Consider the following 20760-nt stretch of genomic DNA (forward strand, 5'->3'; position numbering starts at 1 on the left):
TGCCATTAAATCACTATTATCTGAAGAGACCTTGCGGATGTAGGATTAATAGTTGTGGCTCAGCAGGTATTTAGCTGACAGGCAGTCTCATGGTACCCACTCATATCAACTGATATTTTTGCACATTAACTCAGTGAAACCCAACATGGTTAGTGGTGTAGCTTCATGCAATTATGAACGCAGTCCTCATCTGTAAGGCTCTGCAACATTATATAGGTATGTGGGTGTTTTACAGTTGCATCCAGCTCTTTGTTTGTGGGATGCTCAAAATGGATGGTTGAACTGAATTGATCCTGCACTGCATTTTTATTTTATGTGCTACACAAGAGCACCTGTGCTGTATCCAGTTGGTCCTCACCTTCATGTCAAGTAATGGTTGACCATCTATAGAGATTGTCTTCTTACCACTATTTTTTATGTGCTTCTTTATGAGATCCGTGTAATATGCTCAGCTCCCTAATTTTTTATTTGTCAATAAATCTGTGTGCTGGCGTCGTACTGTATGACTTGTGAGCACTTCGTGAATCCGCAATTGTTTAAAAGTTTTGACACTGCATGCCTAACTTGTTAGTTTTTGGGGAATATATTTTGATTGGATGAGGTCTAACAAACTACCTAATTCATTGATTGGATGTTTTATTTTGCACACTACCAATGTTTTGAAGTTCTCCCTTGTAAACTTTGTCACAGCATATCAAATAGGTGAGTAAACAGTGCTAGAAGTAGCTTTATTTACCTATTATTGTTATGAGGTTCCAAGCACAAGGCTAAACTTGTTCTTGAACCCTAGGAGTGTTAACAAAATCAGTCAGATTTCACGTTATAATCATTCTTCTTAAAGAGAAAATTGCTACATTACATCTAAGCAATTTTCTTGTGAGTGTCACTGATCGGAAGGGATACATTATGTTACAAAGTGTGAGAGAGCTATAAAAAGTAATCCATCATGTCTTCAAGGTGTTTGAGCACTCAATGGATCTATAGTTTCAAGCCAAATTTCTGTTCACAAGGATGTGAAGCTGAAATCGTGTAAAAGCTCTAAATGATGTTTATTTTGTGAATGATTTGAGCTGAAGCATATGTATAAATAAAAATACCATTGTAAGCAATTCTATCACATGATTTTGTCCTTACCATTTGAAGATTTTCTTATTTTGTTGAGGTTTTATCATGCCCAATGTAACTAGAAATGTCATTGATTGTTTAATAAAGTTTAATGTTCAACTGGATCATTATATACATACACATATATACATGTTGAGGTGCTCAAGGATGTATGTTAACTAATGTGTATGGCCTATACAAATACTTGGTGTCAGTTTTGTTAAATTCCTTGATGTAAAAAGGTTAACTACGTTGTTTTGTGATACATTGTTTACAAAGGTTTTCGTTTGTACATTCTTGTAAAGTCTGTGCTTCAAGTCTATCTAATGTGTTTGGCAGGTGCCTTTTTATCGTGTTGTCTTTTATGGCTTTCAGGATTTGATCAATCCCAAATTGAGTAGAACTAGGGATGGCATTCCAAGCCAGTTCCCAAAGGAAAACTTTGATACTAATTGTCTTCGGGTAGCCGGGGGTGACCTTGGAGCTGCATGAAGGGGCAGTTGTGTGACTTTTAAGACAGCTTGGCCAATCTCTTTCCTCACAGCTTCAATTACTTTCAGATCAACATTATGGTTCCCTGATACATCAGTCACATAGAACACACTAATAGCATTTTCGCCACTTGTAGAGACATCAGCCCTAGCAACTGACAATCCATGCTCGCGGAATATGCGGGTAACGTCGGATAACAACCCTACTCTATCCCTTGTACACAATTCAAGTCTCAGGCCCTGCAGATCCACATCAATAAAAGATACCCGTGTCAATCAACCTACTTGTATGCAGAAGTAAAACAAAACATTAGGCTGTGATATGAAGAGGCATCCATTGAGGATTCACACCATAGTAGGGGTTAAACCAACTATGAAAAAACCATTACACTAGAACTAACTAATCCATCTGGATTGAGAATAATCATATACCTCAGAAACTCTACGTTGGATAGCAGCTCTCAGACACTTGATCACTCTTCTCCTCTCTGCTTGTGAATTGAGAGTGCAACCATCAATATGACGGATGTAATATTCCTGCATATGTAATTGATCAAATTAGTAATGAAAATATATGCATAACTATGCATTTTCAAAACATATTTTCACATCCTTGTTTGTTCAACTTACTTGACACGCCCGATCCCCATCTGAATCGATCGTTGCATGGAACACAACATATTGCATGTCAGTCAATGTGCAAACAATATCAAATACCAGTTTTCGTTGGTTTCGGCAATCAATATTCACCACAGAATAGCCTTTCTCTTCACAATCAGTAACAGTGATCTTCTCATTTACCGCATCCCACTCCAAATCTTCTTCATCATCATCATCATCATCATCCCTCTCATAATCTCTATCTGCAAACATCATTTGATGCAAGCGTCTCTCGGTATGTGTGGCACTCGTTACAAAGTCGGTTCTTGCTTCTTTCGAGCTCTCATGTCCTCTCAACACATTTGAGAGTGAGTCCTTGATCTTGTGGAGCTTGCTCTGGTCCTCGATCGGACCTTTCGATTCTTCATCGTTGACACATAGAACACATGCTACTCTCATGTTGTGTGTCCAGAGCTCTGCTGCAACAACATTACACCGCATCCCAGCGAGCAAAGCCGATATTTCTGACATCAAACCTGGACGATTGTGGCCAATCAACTCAATGGCTGTATGTTTGGAAGTCTCAATAGGGTCATGATGAATAGTCGACCTAACATTTCTCCTAGTAGATTCATGGGATGTGCTTATACCCTGCTCAAAAGTTTTGCCCAAATTTCAGAAGAAGTTCTTAAGACATTTTCCGAAAGTGCAGAAAGAACATACTATTGAGTGCACACATAATCTTAACATCAAATGGCATGAATCACAGACAATAAATTTCAAAGAATGCCCATCGGCAATAATCCTATGTCTTAAAAGAAGAGGAATTCACCTTCTCAATGTGTGATATTGTGTCTTCATTTCGTACTTTGTCACCAGAGGCATCAGTCACATAGAAAACTGCATGTAGATAGAACAAGGTTAGCCAGAAATGACGGAAATCCATGAATACATGATCAAATACATGCAATATGTGTAACACACACACACATACACACAGAGTCAAGCACACACCTACCTATATGAAGGTCCCACACACGGTCACACACACATCCACGCACATGTGGTTATGCACACACATACATATCTCATAGATCCAAAGAGGTGTAAACTGACCATCCATGAACCATCCACCATCGGATGAGATGTAGGCCTTTCTAATCCAAAGATCTAGATCTGTGAGAATCTGAACAACTTCAAGAAGGATTCCGTGGCGGTTGGAGCTATCCACCTTCACCAAAGTTGCAGTTTGACATGAGCAATTGTCCACAATAACCCTACAAAAGAATAATTTAAGATAAAAATGAAGGATCCAGAATGAAGGAAACAAATCAAGAGAAGAATTCAGGAAGAACATTGGAAGGAAATAAATAAAAACACTTGGATCGATTGAATCAACATGCGATCAAACAAGGAGAGAGAAGGAGAGAAATAGGGAGGTATGTGAACCTTGGTCGGTTCATACGCCAGACAAGCTTCTCATATTCATCAAATTCAGCTTGTGGTCGATCCATAGTAAGGCAAAATCTCCGGAAAGAAGAATAAAGCAAAGGAAGAGTGACGAAGAAGAGTAGAAGCAGATAACCTTCTCTGAATTCAAATTAGGGTTAGGGTTAGGGTTACAGAAGAGATTTGGGTTTTAAGCAAAGAATTATAGACTGATTCATTTTCTTGGCAGACTTCTAACATGGCTTAAGAAAACAGAGTGGCTGTTGTTATTGTTGTTGTTAAGGGTAGGTGGGTAGCTTTGGAGACTGGGTATAGCCGGTCAAATGAGAAATATAAAAAAGTCAGTTTCTGCTCATTTTCTTTTTAAATATAAAAGCAAGCTTTTCATTCTTGTTCCTCTTCTTTATGAAAAACACCCAAAACTGAAAAGAAAGGAACAAAGACAAACACTACAGAAAGAGACTAGAAATGTATATGTGTGTGTGTGTGTATAGTATGTCTTTTCTTGGATACATTTAAAAATCTAGACATCTGGTGCTGGGTCAAGTAAAGTGGGTGATTCGCTTAATCCCTTGTGACCCTTCATCACGTGCCGACCCCTTTGATCGTGCTCCACACGCCACGCTACACCATACTATCACTATCCACACTTCACGTCCCATGCCCCACCCCAATGGCCGCAAATGTATTGACAAGCCACGGGCTAATACTCAAGCGGCTATTTGTCTATCTATCTATCTATCTATCTATCTATCTGTCTGTCTGTTTGTCTGTTTGTCTGTCTGTCTGTCTACTATCCATATTTCTGTCTGTCTATCTAATACCTATGTATTTATGCCTCTTGCCTCCTTCGTAATATAACTCGCCAAATCTTGAAACTACTCGTGTTCATAAGAGGATGCACATGATCATCACATATACCATCGGGTCACACATGACAAGGGGAAAATGGGCCCCTCTTCATATCAGTTAACGATTCTGTCTCGTTGATAATACACAACATGCTCAATAGGTGGAAAATAATGTAAGCATCATGCTTACTTAATATTTGGTATGAGACCCCAAGAGCGCTTTGAAAACATCTCCATCTTGGACAAGCCCTTTATGAATATGTATATTCATGAGACACCACTAATCTTAGATGTGAGCTAAAATTGTGAGCTTTCTTGTAAAAGGCTTCATACATACCTTTAAAGTAAGTCTTCCTCATAAACGATGCTCATTCATGTCTTTGTTTCTCATAGACGAGACAATGTTTTCTTTTGTATTTGTTGTGGAAATAGCCCATTTTTGTCTTTTTAGAGACATAATGCAAAACTTTTCATGTTCGTCATAACTTCTTTCTTTCACAAAATGTAATAGATTTCATTTAAATGGCAAGAAGGCTGGTTTTGGGGCTATACATGGTCCTAACTTATTTAATCAAAACTCTATCTAATAAAGAGATCCACATAAAGATATGATATGAGATATCTTGATAAAGTTGAATTGCGACCATAATTGTGTTCAATACTTGAAGTGATGTCACAACAAATGAGAATGAGTAAACTATAAAAGCGTGTTGCTACGTGTTGGATTAAGAATGTACTTAAGTAACTAGAGAAAAACAACAGAGCTAAATGTTGCCTATGGATTATAATCTCCCATATGACGTTAATCAATAAACTCCAATATCAATCACATAATAAATAAACCATTAGAAACTGTCATTAGAAAAATACTTCTTTATTCTCATTGCATCACTATAATTAAATGATTAAACTATCAAACTTATTTAAATTGATGAGATTATTATAGACAACTCATCCTACATTATCCCCTACTCCTAGTAGGGCCCCAATTGAAAAATTAAATATTTTGTCATGTGTTATGAGCATCCATGCCATGTGTCCATCGCAACCGAAGAATAACTTTCCTTACTTGCGAGGCAAATAAAATTGTTTACTTACAATTCAAACCAAAAACATGTTGGCAAGATGTATAGAACTTCAACTTCTTTCTCAAGAGTTTAGGCTTCTATATAACAACCTCAAGCATTTCCATGCACTTAACAAACATTTATAGCTCATTAAATATTAAAAAAGAAGCTAATGTTGTAGACCTTGTTTCTGTTACTTATTTAATTTGCTTGAATGTAAATAGAGAATGACCATTTACTTGTATTTTAGAATATGCTAATATAACTACCTACTAAACTTTTCCATTACTATTAATTAGATATATGGTGCTCTAGTGGTAACACTAGTGCTTCATAACCTTTGTGATGTCTAATAATTAGATATATGGTGCTCTAAATTCTAATCGTAACGCTTTGTGATGTGGGTTCATAACATGTATGGACATTTTGTATGTACACAAAAGGGTTTTAGAACTAGATTAGGGAAGAAATGGATCCCTCTAGAGTATCTTGCATTCTTGTGAGAACATTCAATGCCATTAAAACAAAGGAACGTTTCATGATCACAAGGAATTTCCCCAATGGTACAACCATGTAGATTACTCCATGACAAACGGTCCCCATTCCTCTTAGACACTAGTGGAAATTCAACGACATTAACACAAACAAATTCTTCATTATTGTTGGTGTGGTCCTTTAGAGGGCCATGTTATTGTTTTCATTCCTCTCGACGGAACTATACAACCAATATTTTATATTGTTATCCCTCACAATTAAAATCCTACCTAAATTTGACGATACACACATTTTACTCGGCAAATGCTGCAAACTACAAGATTTACCACTACACCAAGTTTATATAATTGATGATGGCAAGCCCTTTTACATTGTGGTTTAACACACAATGTATTGTTTTCTAACCACACATTATTTATTTTACTTATTCTGTCTGTCATTAGCTTTGTTTATGTAGGTATTGAATTGATGGATGGATGTTTGGTGAAGTTTTTATGATTTGTAGATTATTGAATAACTAGAATTCTCTTATTGACATCTTAGGGACATGACTATAGTGAATGGTGTTTTACATCCCCATATCAGTAATGCATTTTGGGATTTTATGGAATTTTTACATCTTTGAGGGAAGTGATATTGTTATTATATCATTTGGTGTAAAGGGATTTATAATTGGTCATGTATAAGAGTTTAGAGGTAGTATTCTTTAACTAGATTTTACCAAGGGATTGTCTTCACAAAATAAAGAGTTTTATGGGAAAACATGATAAGATTTAATAGCCAATTAATTATGATTTAGATAAATATAATAAAGTAGGTTACATCTCTTTCATGATTATTTTATGATATCATCAATATAACAGTTTCAGCACATTGCAATTACAATTAATCAATTAAATACACTATAAATTAAAGTCATACCCCAATTTAGATCCACTAAGTTAAAAAATGTAGTTTAAGCATATGACATTCATTTCGGTATTGTCTTTCTTTTTTGTGTGTTTGTGTATATGTACGTAAGAAGTGGCAATATTGCGTGTATCATGGTAGGTGATGTGTTGTTCCGAATCCAAGGTGCATTAATTGAGCATTCAACGTTTCTCATGTTTGTGTTACAATTGTGTATGCAATGTTGCGATAATTGTGAAGCCACGCAAGAAATGTCGCAAAAGTTAGTCAAAATGTTTGAAAATATATGCCTTCTTGTGTTAAAACATTACTTCACTATTCACAAATGGTTCAAGCTCATGTTTGACTTTCCAAACCAAAAGTGCTCCTAGCTTGACATGTAGGGAACATTTATTATTAAATCTTTATTGTGTCTATAGATTTCGATAAGCTCGATAAGCTCGCATAATAGAGATGAAAATGGTCCCCAATCCACCATCATGCTAGTGGCCACCACATAAAAACAAGCTTTAGTAATAGCTGAAGTATTCCTCTCTATTTATGATCACTACTCTTTTGAGAAGGCATATTTGGAAAAAAGAAGCAAATATCCATGTGATCAACGTTATCCATTTGTAAAAGGAGAAAGTGGTTGGAAGGATTATTTAAGAGTGGATGGAAAGGAAACACGAATATTGAGAGACCCATAGAAAAGAGAATTGGTATAGGTTACACAAGAAGGTCATCTGTTCAACCCCTATATTTCTAATGGTCATCCATTGAAATAGGTTGGACCTACATGCAACTTGCAAGCTAAGGGTTGAATATGGTTTTGCATTAGGGTGCGGTTCTCCATGGAGAGAGAGAGAGAGAGAGAGAGAGAGAGAGAGAGAGAGAGAAAAAGGAAGGAGGAAGAGATATATAATTAACGTCTTCTAAGGCCAAAAATTGGCCCATGAGACAATTGGGGTGTGCAATAAAATAGGGTGTCTACCCAATCATTGAAATAAAAATAGAACTTAACCTAAAAGAATTCTAGTATTGTACAAAACATGTTATGGTGGAACATATTCAATAAAGGAAATGACTTTGTACTAAGCCTAGTTTCATTTCCATCCAAGCCTCTCGAAAAGAAGTGGGAGGTCAAAAGGTTTCGGTGTGGGTGTGACCAATGGTCCTGGTGGTGTAGAAGGTACCCCAATCATGGCTTCTAGGCTGTGTAGCTTTTGTTCCCTTATTTTCTTTATTGCTTCTACACCACGTCGAGTTGCTTTGAAACCCGACATTCGAGGGTGTTTGGTTCTTCTTTGGTTTTCTACTTCGTCAAGGAATAGGCCGAGTGGTGCAAGTGTGTCCACATTCGTCATCTCCCCCTGTCCCTGAAAAACTTCATTTATTACATGTTGGTGAATATTAGAAATGTTATTGTCAACATTTTGTAGTTTATTCTCTCTATGTTGTTTTAGCTCTTAGATATATTTGCCTAATTTCTTTATATGTAGAGTATCTAATAGTTTAGGAGGGTGGCAAAGGGACTGAGTATGTCTCGGTATTTTTCCCTTATATCGGCGTAAGTTGGACACTTGCATGTAAAGTGGTACTCATCCTCTACCTCTATGTGACATAATCTACATATCCTTTCCTCTCTAGGGACTCCATTAGTACGTCCATTCTCAATCTCAAGTTGGTGAATAAAGATGTGTGAAAGTTAGACGTTAACCAAGGTGTTGTCGATTGACTATAGTAATAAAGATGTGTGAAAGTTGGGCTTTGAACCCAAGGTGTTAGGTTGGTAGCTTTGAGAGAGAGGAGAGAGTACACTTTATATCTTTCACAAAGTTGGATTTAGAAAGTTTGGGATGGCAAGGGTCACTAGTTAAGAAAGCCTCATTTTTTTATTATAAGAGAGATTATTGTAATAAAGATGTGTGAATGTTAGACGTTAAGTCCAAGGTGTTGTTGATTGACTATAGTAATAAAGACGTGTGAAAGTTGGGCTTTGAACCCAAGGTGTTAGGTTGGTAGCTTTGAGAGAGAGGGAGAGAGTACACTTTATATCTTTCACAAAGTTGGATTTAGAAAGTTTGGGATGGCAAGGGTCACTAGTTAAGAAAGCCTCAATTTTTTTATATTTGGGTTATCCACAAGGAATTGACGTTGTGAATGTCCAATTAATTGATTGGTAATAAATTGAGGGATATGTTTAGATATTGGAAGTTTCAATCGTGGACAATTCATTTGTGACTTAAATTGCTTCAATGTATCCATGGAACACATGATATTGTACTCACCTAGATTAATAAGGCATTGAGACCAAATTTGCAACCTCTTTGGTTTCTATTGTGGCGGAAGGAGGATAAGATGGGAATCACATGGATTTCTTGGAAACATCTCACAACTACAAAGAGATTAAGATTAGGTGGTGGTGTGGCAATTTTGGACAAGCATGTGATGGGTCATCGATTCTCTTTATTGAGAGATGTGTTTAGCAAACTCAACCATTTGAATGTATGTTGCAATATTTCATTGAGAAGGACGAATTAGTGCATTAGAGAACTGGTATCATGGTGGCAATTGGTCAATGGAAATGTTCTACGAAAAAAAAACACTCTTTATGCACACCAAGACTAATCACATATTGGCAAGAAGCTTTGTCATATCTGTAGTGCACTCCACCAACTAGTCAAAATCAATGTAAATCAATTTCAAAAGGAAGTTCTTCTATCTTCGCAATTGTTATATTGGAAGGGAAAAAAGAGAGAGTTTGGGATCTTAGTTTAAATTGTTGTACTAATTTCAGGGTTGCCGATCTGGGTGATGTTTTTTCCAAAAAAAGATACTACATTAGTATTAGAAAACCGCCATAAGGCTAAACATACAAGCTATACCGATCCCCTATATTTTTCTAAAGTCTAACCATTGGCTTGAATAAACACTTTGGTGTTGAGTAGAACCACTCCACCTTACCAAAATACCGTCTATAAAATATACCTATGTCCCAAATGGCATGAAACTCCACCCGCCTAAGCTCCGCTTGATGCGTATTACCTTTTATACCATCCAAAATCCCTCTAAGATTATGTACAATCTCTATCCAAATTCCGGAGATTATTTGAGCAGGTCTTTCAGTCATATTTTGAAATACCTTCAAACATCGAGCCTTCCAAATATACCAAATTGTAATACTGCTTACCAATTGCCATATTTGAGGTTTATCAGTTTGTATTTGTGGATTCGGAGGGATCAAATTTTTTTCCATCATACCATGCCTCACCATAATAGCATCCGCAACCTCCTTATGTTCATATTCCATCGGTTTATCATGTACCGCTGCCCATAATACTGCACCCCATGTGTACACTGCTCTAGGATATATTGGAATTAAAAATTTTAAAATTTGTTTCCATATATCCATAGCAAAACCACAACTCCACAAACAATGTTTAGCAGTCTCTATTACATCTGTACAAAAAGGACACATCTTGTCTACATTTCCTTTTCGCCACCCATTAACTGGTATAGCATTATGAACCAACAACCATCGAAAACCAACAATTTTCCTACTCATCTTTATACCCCATAACCATTTCCAAAATTGTTTAAGATGTTGTGGAGAAAGTTCATTTCGTCTCCAAACAATATTTGCAGTTGGTTCTTTCCATGATCTAGCAGCTAATACTTTCCTACCAATCCTCACAGAATACTGAAAAAACGGCACATATTTGATGTTATCTTGCATCCTCACCTTCCAATACAGTTCTCCAGGATCCCAAGTTAGTGTAGATATTGATCTCCTTTCCAAAATCCAAATCCTCCACAAACAATTCACCTTTTGAGGATCCGGGTCTAATACCCAATTTGATCCATCATTTGCAATCACCCTCACTTCTTTATGTAAACAAAAACTAAACAAATCATGTTCCATAGATGTACAGATTAACCTACCATCATCCTGTACATCAAAAGTCATGCATTCTTGTTCCCCAATATAGGCTTTCACTCCAATTAAAACATCCAATGGAGTAAATAAACCCATCCACTTGTGTGTAGTATATCCAATTTGCATTTGAACATTAACAAGGGCATTCTGGATCGCAGAATACATTATCTTCCCACCCCTTATATTACTAATTAATAGCATTTGTTGATCTATAGATTTAGACAAAAAAGTTATCCATGCACCTATAGACTGTGCTGGCCCACGATCTAATTCTGCCCATGCACATTTAGTACGCTTTCCCAACATTTGTCCTCTTAGGTCAGTCAACCATGAATTCCAAATCAGCGGTTGCCTACAGAATTCAGATTCTGTTTTTGGCAATGTCTTAACTAAATCACGAGAAATATCTTTCCATGCTTTAAGAACACATCGAGCAAATCTATCTTCCCAACTTGTAGCAATAGCCAATTTATTATGTTCCATAAAAGCCCATCTAGCACTAGGCGTCCAATCTCCACCCGTCTTGGGACAAAACCTTTGCAATTCATAAAACAACAATTGTTTCCAAGGTTCCGATCCTGGCAATAATCCTCGAATCACCAATTTTGCCATTAAAGCTTTCGATTGTTGTAATGGATCCACAATCCCTAATCCTCCTTGATCCAATGGCTTAACAATTGTGGACCAAGAGACTTTTGCCCTAACATGGCTTCCATCATTACCAGACCACAAATAATTTCGAATCAATCTTTGCAATTGTCCCATACATGATCTCGAAAAACTCCAACATGACATAATATACCAGAGACTAGACAACAAAACATGATTAACGACTATCACTCTACCCGCAAATGATAGTTTAGCTTTACTCCAAAACATAAGTTTTTTCCTAATTTTCAATAACAAAGAAGCAACCTGAATTTCTGAAGAAATATTCAACCCTACTTGACATCCCAAATATCTAACTGAAGTGCCCTCGGGAACCCATCTGAAATCTGGATGAGGACTCCATTGTGGAGTTGTGGAATCGGACGACACCCAAAAACCCACTGATTTATTCCAATTAATTGCTGCACCTGCAGCTATACAAAATGTTTGCATTGCTGTGTACATGTTCTGCAGATTATTATTGTGAGGTCTGGGTGATGTTTGATGTTGAATCTCAAAGGTTAAATAGAGTTTGAAGAAGCTAAAATCTTATCATTTCTTCTGTTCAATTATGGGTTTATTTGGCAAAAGTTGTAGGGCATATTATTGCTTCAGGGATCTTTACCTATGTCGACAAATGAACGTTCTTGCAAGTTGAATTGATGCTTGAATGATAAAACATATTTTAAAATTAGCACAAATATATTGTACCATCCTTCAGTGTCATCACTTGGTCGGGTTTCATGTAAAGTGGCAAAGGAGTGGAATATATGCAATTTTGATGTAGGATAGTCGGAAATTCAATAGGTGACATGTTCCTATGACATTTAACTTCCATAGATAGAAGTGACAAATCTTCCAAATTCAATTGAGAGTCCTTGGTACCAGCCAATATATTAAGTATTTCATTAATGTGTTAGATACACAAGATTCTCTAAAGGTATGTCCAATCTTCTGCCAAAAAAGGTAACCGACTTCAGCTTAATACAAGTTGACAGACTTTAGAGAATCAATTTTCTAATATTTACCTAGTTCTAGGAACATATATACTCAAAATATTCCAATTCAATAATAAAGAATCACAACAGACGAGTAAAATGAGAGTTGATAGTGAGTTTTTTAATCCCACATTGACAGAAAAACAAGACTTTATCTACTAAACCACATATTACAGAATGAATGCATTGCATTTGCCATCCATAAGAAATCCTAATCACAAATAAAATATATAGAAGGAGCTTTCGTATTTTGTCTTTGAGATCATTACACTAATGAAGAGTTTACTTAGATGTGATTAACCCAACCAACTTTCTTGAAAAAGCATGCACAAATTTGACTTTGACATCATTTACTATTAAGAATATCTGTCACAGCAAATCGGTTCACAATTTACATTACCTTATAAAAACAATCCATTGCATTACCTTATAAGAAAAGATTAATTTTAATAACACAACCCAAACACTTCTATGCTAACCATTATTGAGTTTAAAGATAACCAATAGATTACTTTAAAATAAATGCAAATGTTACAAAAAAAACATCAATTTAGGAATCCAATCACTTCATCAATGTATATTATAATAAGAGAATGATGGAGTAATAGTAATCTGGTGGCAGGATGTAATGTTTAAAGATGGTGACGTGAGAAGGGCATGATGCCAATTTATTCATGAGGGAGTGACATATCGATTAAATACATCTAATATATTAGATAAGGTGGTGATCATGAAGTAATAAGATTCAAGAATGAATGAATATTAAAGAGACGGAGATGTTGAGTGTGAGTGTTGCGTAACAAAGAGGGTAGCCATGTAATATTCTAATCTCCTACAACTAGTTTAAGGTTATCATGTTCTACAACAGGTAAGTTTCACATGTTCTACAAGTCAGAAGGGGCTACAATATAAAGGATGGCAAAATGATTATTGGCAATGTCCTATCCAATACAGCTCTTAGTAAATCAAGAGGGGTTGGTAGAAGAAGTAAAAGTTTATTGTGTCAAATAAGAGAAGTGGTGAATGGGATGCACCAAGGGGAGGGTAAATATAAAAAATAAACTAGAGTGTTGGGAAAAAAGCATAGTTACTATGTAGAAGAATATATGTTACAAGGTTCAAACTAAGGTCAATAATATCCTACTTATCGCCTTTATATCAGCTAAATTTCATTAGATTTGTGGATGTGCTTTGTAAGCGCTAGTTGCAAGTTCAAATTTGTGATGTTATCTGTCCATGACTATACACAATCACCATCACTTTGCATCACCATATATCTTATGTATTCAACCCTGGTACCCTCATATATCAAGCATTGTTATTCAAAGTTTCTTGATGTTCTTGCCTCTATGGTTGCACCTTCCAATTGTAAAGATATGTGAACTAATAACTGGCTCCTTTACCCCTAAGCACACTTTGGATGGGTATGTATCCTAACAAAGAAGCCAAATAACTTTGATCAAAGAACATTATTATTTTCCAATGATTCCATTTCAATGTGAAAGTCAAATACTTGCACTCCTGGTGGCTGCATGTGACAATGAGTCAATATGAAGACCACGTGAATGGAAGAAGAAGAAGAAAGTCTATCAATAACACGTAAAAGTAATATGTAAAGGAAATCGAAAAGTTGCCTTGAAACACGAAAATTCAAAAAGAAGTTTGAGAATGACCAAAATAATGCTTCATTTCCACATGTATGAAGTTTGCATTATACATAAATTTTCTACTTTGTCCTTGTGTTGTACACTGTCAATTCTGGTGCGTGAGTAGTGTATTGTCACAATATATGTTTGACATTAAAACATATGGAGCAGCTTCCTCTGGCTGAAGTTTCACCGCTTTATCGAATGCACATTTACCGAGCAGCACATTACCATGTGCACGACATGCACCCAACAAGCATAACCACAGTGATATATCAGCCTTATCTGGAAAACATTGTAATAAGTTTTCAACCAAATCTAGGCCTCCAGCACGTCCTAATAAATCTACCATACAAACATAATGTTTCAAATCTGGCTCCATGCCATACATTTCACTGATAGATACGAAGAATTCAACACCCTTTTCAACAAGTCCAGTATGGCTGCAAACTGAAATAAGCGAAGTGAATGTAGGGCCATCGGGCCAATTCAGTGTGAAGTGCATTTCAAGGAATAGTTTAAAGCTTTGTGTATAATCCCCTTCTCCAGCATAGCCAGAGATGCAAGAATTCCATGCCGCAACACTTGGGATTGATAATCCTAGAAATACTACCCAAGCATCACACATGCTTGCACAACACCCATATGCATTAATAAGAGAGCTAATCACGAAAATCCGAGAATCATATCCAGCATAAGTGATAAGAAAATGAAGATGTTGACACATCTCCAAACATCCGATTTCACTACAAGCTTGCAAAACACAAATAGTTGTCACATCATTCATAACTACGTGGTTCTTCTCGAATTGTTGATATAGACGTAATGCCTTCTCTCCTTGCCCTTGATCGGCATATGCTGAAAGCATAGCATTCCATGATACCGTATTATACTCAGACAAACCATAAAATACACTTTCTGCCTCTACAAAAGTTCCACATTTACCATACATACTCACAAGCGTTGTACCTACAAAGAGATCTGATGCAAATCCTGCTTTCCGCAGATCAGCATGCAATGCACGACCAATTTCATGAACCTTTTCTTTTGTTAATTGCACTTCTGTAGTCATACAAATTTCGTCGTTCTCTAACATGGTAGTGCAAGCCTGAACAACAACAACAAATGTTCCTTGGTTTGGACACAATCCTTCTTGTATCAACTGCCTATAGCATAATAAAGCTTTCATTCCTTCCCCTTGCTCAACATATGTAGAAAGTATGGCATTCCATTGCAAGATTGTATGTTGTGGTAGCCTGGAAAACACATTTTCTGATTCAGCAAATGCTAAATAGTTACCATACATACCCACCAAAGTGGTCATAACAAATGCATCCAACACATAGAACTTCTTTTGAGCATCTGTGTGTAATGATAGGCCAATTTCTGAGAAGATATATTTTTCCTCAAAAACAATGTCTTTATTTGTTTCTTCAAGAATGCAACATGCTTGAAGAGCACTCACAAAAGTTTGTTGGTTTGGATCCATGCCTTCAGCGTGCATCTCTAGGAATGCTTGCAAAGCCTTCTTTCCTTGACCCCCTTCAACATATGATGAGATTAGTGCAGTCCAAGAGATAACACTACATTTTGGCAAATTTTGGAAGACCTCTTCTGAATGCCTAACAGTGCCACATTTACCATAAAGACTCACAAGTGTATTAGAAACAAAGTCATCCATAACGAATTTCTTTCTTTGAGCATACGAATGCAGTGCTTGACCAATTGCCAACGCTGTCACTTTATTTTCCTTTTCTATATAATATTCATCCTTCTCTGCAAGAACACCACATGCTTGCAAGGTGATGAGGATTGTTTGGCAATTAGGAGCTATTCTCTCTTCATGCATTTGACGATATAGTAGTAAAGCTCTATCTCCGAGTCCTTGATCAACATAAGCTGAGAGCATAGCATTCCATGATATAAGATTTCGCAACCTCAATCCAACAAAGACATTCTCGGCTTCTTTAATTTCCCCACACTTACCATACATGCTCACTAATGTGGTACCAACAAAAACATCTTCTTCCAAGTGCTTATGTCGCACACTTGAATGTATATTCTTGCCTTCAATCACATCTGGAATATTTCCACAAGCTTTCAAGAGACTAACGAAGGTATAATCATCAGGTTCAACACCTTCTTCTTGCATATATTTATACATTATAAGGGCTTCCCGACTCTGACCACGTTCTACAAAGGCTGAGATGATAGCGGTCCATGTGAAAACCGAACGACATGATGATTCATTGAAGATCTCTAGTGCATCTTCGAGAGAACCACATTTCGCAAGGGTCATAACCAATTGTTTTCCAAGAGATCCACATATATCTAACTTGTGTATTCCAATAAGAGCACGGATTCGATGAATACATGGCAAGTTTTTCCCTCTAATACAAGCTTTCAAAAGAGAAATGTAAACAATATTTGGCGGGGGTCTAGAGATCTTTTCAAGTTGATCCAAAGCTCTTTCGAGGGACCCGTGCTCCCACAAATCTTGATTCTCATGGGTTTCTTCATATGCATACACAGAAAACGCTTTGTAAGGACACAACGTGGGTACCTGAAATATGAAAGAAATGGGACTTCTTCGAGTACTTGCAAACACATGACGATGTATACCGAGGTCTCCAAGAACCATCAGTTGCCATCATCTTTAAGTCATAGAGCATTGTTCAGATTGTGCTTCTGACCCCTCTGTATTGCTATGGATGATTCGGCCTAGTGGGCAAGAGCATCCATGGACATCCATAATATACTTATATAAGAAATTGTTCAGTTTTCTCCATCCTCCACCTCCCTCTTTTTCTTCTTCTTTTTCCACTTGTTCTCTTTCTTGCTCTGTTTCTGCATGACACCACACCCAACGATATTGATGGAGCAGGGCATTGTGGCGATTAGTATTATATACTGACTGCTCGATTAGTGATTAATGGAGGTTATTATTAGATTAGTGTGGCTCCTTTTCCTTCTCTTCGGATGATTTTACTTGGTCACAAAACTTCCTCGAATCTTTTGGGTGTGCCTTGTGGACACATTCCCGACCATCCGTGACAATGACTGTCCAAGACGCACGCTAAGTAAGTAGCGTTAGATTGTTTGGAGCCGGACTTGGAAATGAAATTCGTTGCGGCAACTCAACTCCATACTTTGGGAAAGTTTGTATTGATTTGTCCCCATAGGGTCAGTCCCTCGAGTCCTTTGGCTAGCATATTGGGAAACTCTATTATTAGACTTTGATATTCCTTTATTATTGTTTTGAACCGCTGCATTTCAATTGTAGAACCACGTGTCACTGCAATTTAGCATAAACATGCAATTAGGACTTTCATCCCACATGTGGTTAACAAGTAGTGATGCCCCTTTGGTGGACTTCAATGAGTAAATAATTGAGATAGGCTGCTACTTATGATCACTTCACCAAACACCTCTCTATGAATCACATGCCATTTTTTATTTGTAGAGTGTGCGGTCAAGCTATTGGTTCCTTACGACATGTTTTCATCTAAATCCCAATATCTTGGAGATAAATCTGACTAACCTAATGTTGGTCCTAGATATTATCTAACAATATAAGGACTTGGAATGCATCATAGAATTATCAGAGGATTAGGGTTTGTATAGTGGAGACAAACGATTCATCAAAGATTGTGGCTTGCTTATTTTAAAGCTTAAATTATAATATCAAGGATTTGTTGAGGTCTTCATGGAACTACAATGTTATGGATTCTACTCACTTGTGTTCTCATAATAGTTAGTCCCTAATAACCACATCATAATCATGTTTGAGTATACATATATACATTAATTGGCACTTAAAGACTCATCTTAGGGAATCTCTTTTGGATAGCATGTGGTAGGGACGCTTCGTAGTTCAAGAATTTGCATCATGTTTTGGTCTCTTTTCCCTATATTGTTGTATGGGATAAATACTTTGCTCTTTTTCACTTCTTTTTAAACAATCATCATCCTCAAGAACCAACCACTATCCCCACAATTTGTTTTAAAGCGAGTAAATGTGGGCTTAATTGAAGTAAGTCTTCACCTCTAAGACTAAGACTCTCATGGGGACATAGAAATCCTATGGAGCCAAGGTGTAATAGATGAAAACAATCATTCAAACGATTTAATTTAGACTAGAAACAATAAATTTCTAATCCTTCCATAAGCACGCATGGCAAGCCGTGCGAGCATTGGGAATCAGTTTTTGGTTAACTGATGGAGAAGCTAGCTAGAGTGCAATACTTGTCTAAAAAGGATCCCAAAAATTGTGCATTGCTATACCTTGCTTTACAACACAAGAATGTTTTAATGAGTCTTTTTAAGCCGAGCTGAGATGAGAAGGATAAAGTTTTGTATGTATTTCTAATTTGAGATTTTTAGGAGTAGAAAAAATAGATTGTTGCATTAAATGCATATGTTCTAATGGAAAACACCGTCGAGATCTTGCTGTAGCATTCTTCTTTCTTGATGGTGATTTAAGATCATATTAGTTGACATGGTAATATAGAATTACTTTTATTGGATAATAAGGGCAAGAATTGAAGCTGGACCAGAGATGATAGTTCTCCTACACATCTTAAGCAGTATTTGTTCTTGGCAGCGGTGATGAACATTGAGATTAAATCTAGAACAACATCTCTTTCGGTGATGAACATTGAAATTGATGTTAACACTTACCTTTGGTCCTTTCTCGAATGATCTATACTTGTTGAGATGGAAAATATTATAGACTATTTGTATATTGGCTTTGGCCACTTTAATTTTAATACCAATGGAGGATATTTTTTATGGAAAATTCCAATCCTTCCATGGCTTTCATGAATTTAAATTACTAAGTGTTTGACTAAGATTGGCCAGTTTTCCATTGCATTTGTGGCATTGAAGTCACATAATTGAGTGAAGCCAAGTTTGATCCTGGCCATGGGCTTGGCCCCATTCATAGTATGAACCATACGTACCATACGTGCATTCGCATTCGCGAATGGTTCAATCATTCGCGAAAGGAAAACACCCTCAAAGAATGATAAATACCATACTTTTCGATTAACTATTTATTATGAGGTAGATAAGCCTAAATATGAAAAAAAAAACATTAAAATAATGGGAAAAAACAAAAAAAAAAACACAAGAATGTTTGGATACCATTCGCATTCGTTTTCCAACGTAGGAAAACGAATGTTATACTAGACGAACACGAATTTTACGTACTATGGCCCCATTCAATAAATCACAATCAATCTCCCATCAACCATGAAAATATATTTATCTATCCCATAAGCCATGCAACATTTTACAAACATGACCCATCCATAACGATGTATTCTTCAACAACATAGACTCAATCTTTTGTGTCACCTCAAGGTGTGTGCCACTGAGGGCATGTCTATTGATGGACAAAGTTCTACCTCCACGCAAATATTGCGAGCCTAGCGATTCCAACTGTCGTGTAATTGGTAGCGAACCAAGAAAGAGTAATTGACAATCACTCTTGAGCCTCTAGTTGCCAAACTCTAAGATTACGGAAATTAGAAGACAGAGCTCAATCTTAGGTTATAGGAAGAGAGGAGAAGAGTTACAAAAGTAATTTAAAGTGACTTTATAACTTTTTTACAAGGAAGTTTAGCCTCTTTAAGAGTAGAGTGGTCATTTGGTCTAAAGTTATGAGGGAAGTTTCGTTCCTACACTAGTGCAAGAGTCATTGTGAACCGTGTTAGGTAGGATGGGTACACAACACCTTCATACTAAAATATAACTCATATAAAGTTCATATTTAGTGAGTTGATATTTTGAATGTTTTAGCAAATTTACAACATTCGGAACTCAATCTTCATATTAAAAACTCATCTAAAGTGAGTTGACATTTGGAATTTTTATTTTTCCCCAAAAAATATACTACATTAGTATTAGAAAATGTCATAAGGCTATACATACAAGATATACCACAAATCTCCTTTTTTCTAAATCGTAACCATCGGCTTAAATAAATACTTGGTGCAGAGTAAAGCTACTCCACCTTATCAGAAAGCCGCCTATAAAATATACCTATGTCCCAAATGGCATGAAACTCCAATCGCTTAAGCTCCGCTTGTTAGGTATTACCTTTTATACTATCCAACAAACCTCTGAGATTATGCACAATCTCTGTCCCTAGAAATTATTTGGGCAGGTCTTTTAGTCACATTTTGAAATACCTTCAGATATCGAGCCTTCCAAATATACCAAATTGTAATACTACTTGCCGCTTGCCATATTTGAGGTTTATTAGTCTCTATTTGTGGATTTAAAGGTATCAATTTTTTTCCCATCAAACCATGTCTCATCACAATAACATCTACAAGCTCCTCTTGTTCATATACCATAGGTTTGTCTTGTACCATAGCCCATAATATCATTCCCCATATATACATGCTCGAGGGCATACTCGTATTGATAATGTTATGATTCGTTTCCGTATGTCCACAACAAAACCACAACTCCACAAACAATGCTTAGCTGTCTCTACTAGATCCATACAGAAAGGACGCATCTTCTCTACATTCCTCTTTCACCACCCATTAATTGGTATAGCTTTATGAACCAA

General features: G+C 36.6%; 2 protein-coding genes across 3 annotated transcripts; both read right to left on the reverse strand.

Moving 5' to 3' along the window:
- Positions 1–1202: 1202 nt before the first annotated feature.
- Positions 1203–4061, reverse strand: LOC147862560 (ACT domain-containing protein ACR3-like). Its single transcript, XM_087321138.1, has 6 exons — positions 3645–4061; positions 3312–3472; positions 3028–3095; positions 2226–2846; positions 2028–2132; positions 1203–1835 (listed from the first exon to the last, which is right to left on the reverse strand). Exons 1-6 carry the CDS (start codon positions 3707–3709, stop codon positions 1476–1478), a joined length of 1380 nt encoding a protein of 459 aa, XP_087177264.1. The 5' UTR covers positions 3710–4061; the 3' UTR covers positions 1203–1475.
- Positions 4062–14170: 10109 nt separating this feature from the next.
- On the reverse strand, positions 14171–19681 carry LOC147862561 (pentatricopeptide repeat-containing protein At1g03540-like). 2 transcript variants are annotated; one of them, XM_087321655.1, is made up of 2 exons: positions 19621–19681; positions 14171–17024 (listed from the first exon to the last, which is right to left on the reverse strand). In XM_087321655.1, exon 2 carries the CDS (start codon positions 16816–16818, stop codon positions 14284–14286), a length of 2535 nt encoding a protein of 844 aa, XP_087177781.1. In that variant the 5' UTR covers positions 16819–17024; positions 19621–19681; the 3' UTR covers positions 14171–14283. The 2 variants fall into 2 exon arrangements, with proteins under 2 accessions (XP_087177781.1, XP_087177782.1); XM_087321656.1 differs by lacking the exon at positions 19621–19681 and adding an exon at positions 18223–18241.
- Between the last annotated feature and the right edge of the window lie 1079 nt (positions 19682–20760).

This window comes from Azolla caroliniana, unplaced genomic scaffold (assembly GCF_043228905.1).
Source record: "Azolla caroliniana isolate FFs.n. ecotype wild unplaced genomic scaffold, voAzoCaro1.0.p SCAF_6, whole genome shotgun sequence".
Taxonomy (NCBI): Eukaryota; Viridiplantae; Streptophyta; class Polypodiopsida; order Salviniales; family Salviniaceae; genus Azolla; species Azolla caroliniana.

What these genes read in the sequence shown, in the direction of transcription:
- LOC147862560 (XM_087321138.1), bottom strand. Translation starts at nt 3,709, where the DNA reads ATGGATCGACCACAAGCTGAATTTGATGAATATGAGAAGCTTGTCTGG. An exon ending in CAATATCACACATTGAGAAG is followed by an intron (nt 2,847 to 3,027) that starts GTGAATTCCTCT and finishes ACTTTTGAGCAG; the next exon opens with GGTATAAGCACATCCCATGA. An exon ending in ATGGGGATCGGGCGTGTCAA is followed by an intron (nt 2,133 to 2,225) that starts GTAAGTTGAACA and finishes TTACATATGCAG; the next exon opens with GAATATTACATCCGTCATAT.
- LOC147862561 (XM_087321655.1), bottom strand. Translation starts at nt 16,818, where the DNA reads ATGGTTCTTGGAGACCTCGGTATACATCGTCATGTGTTTGCAAGTACT.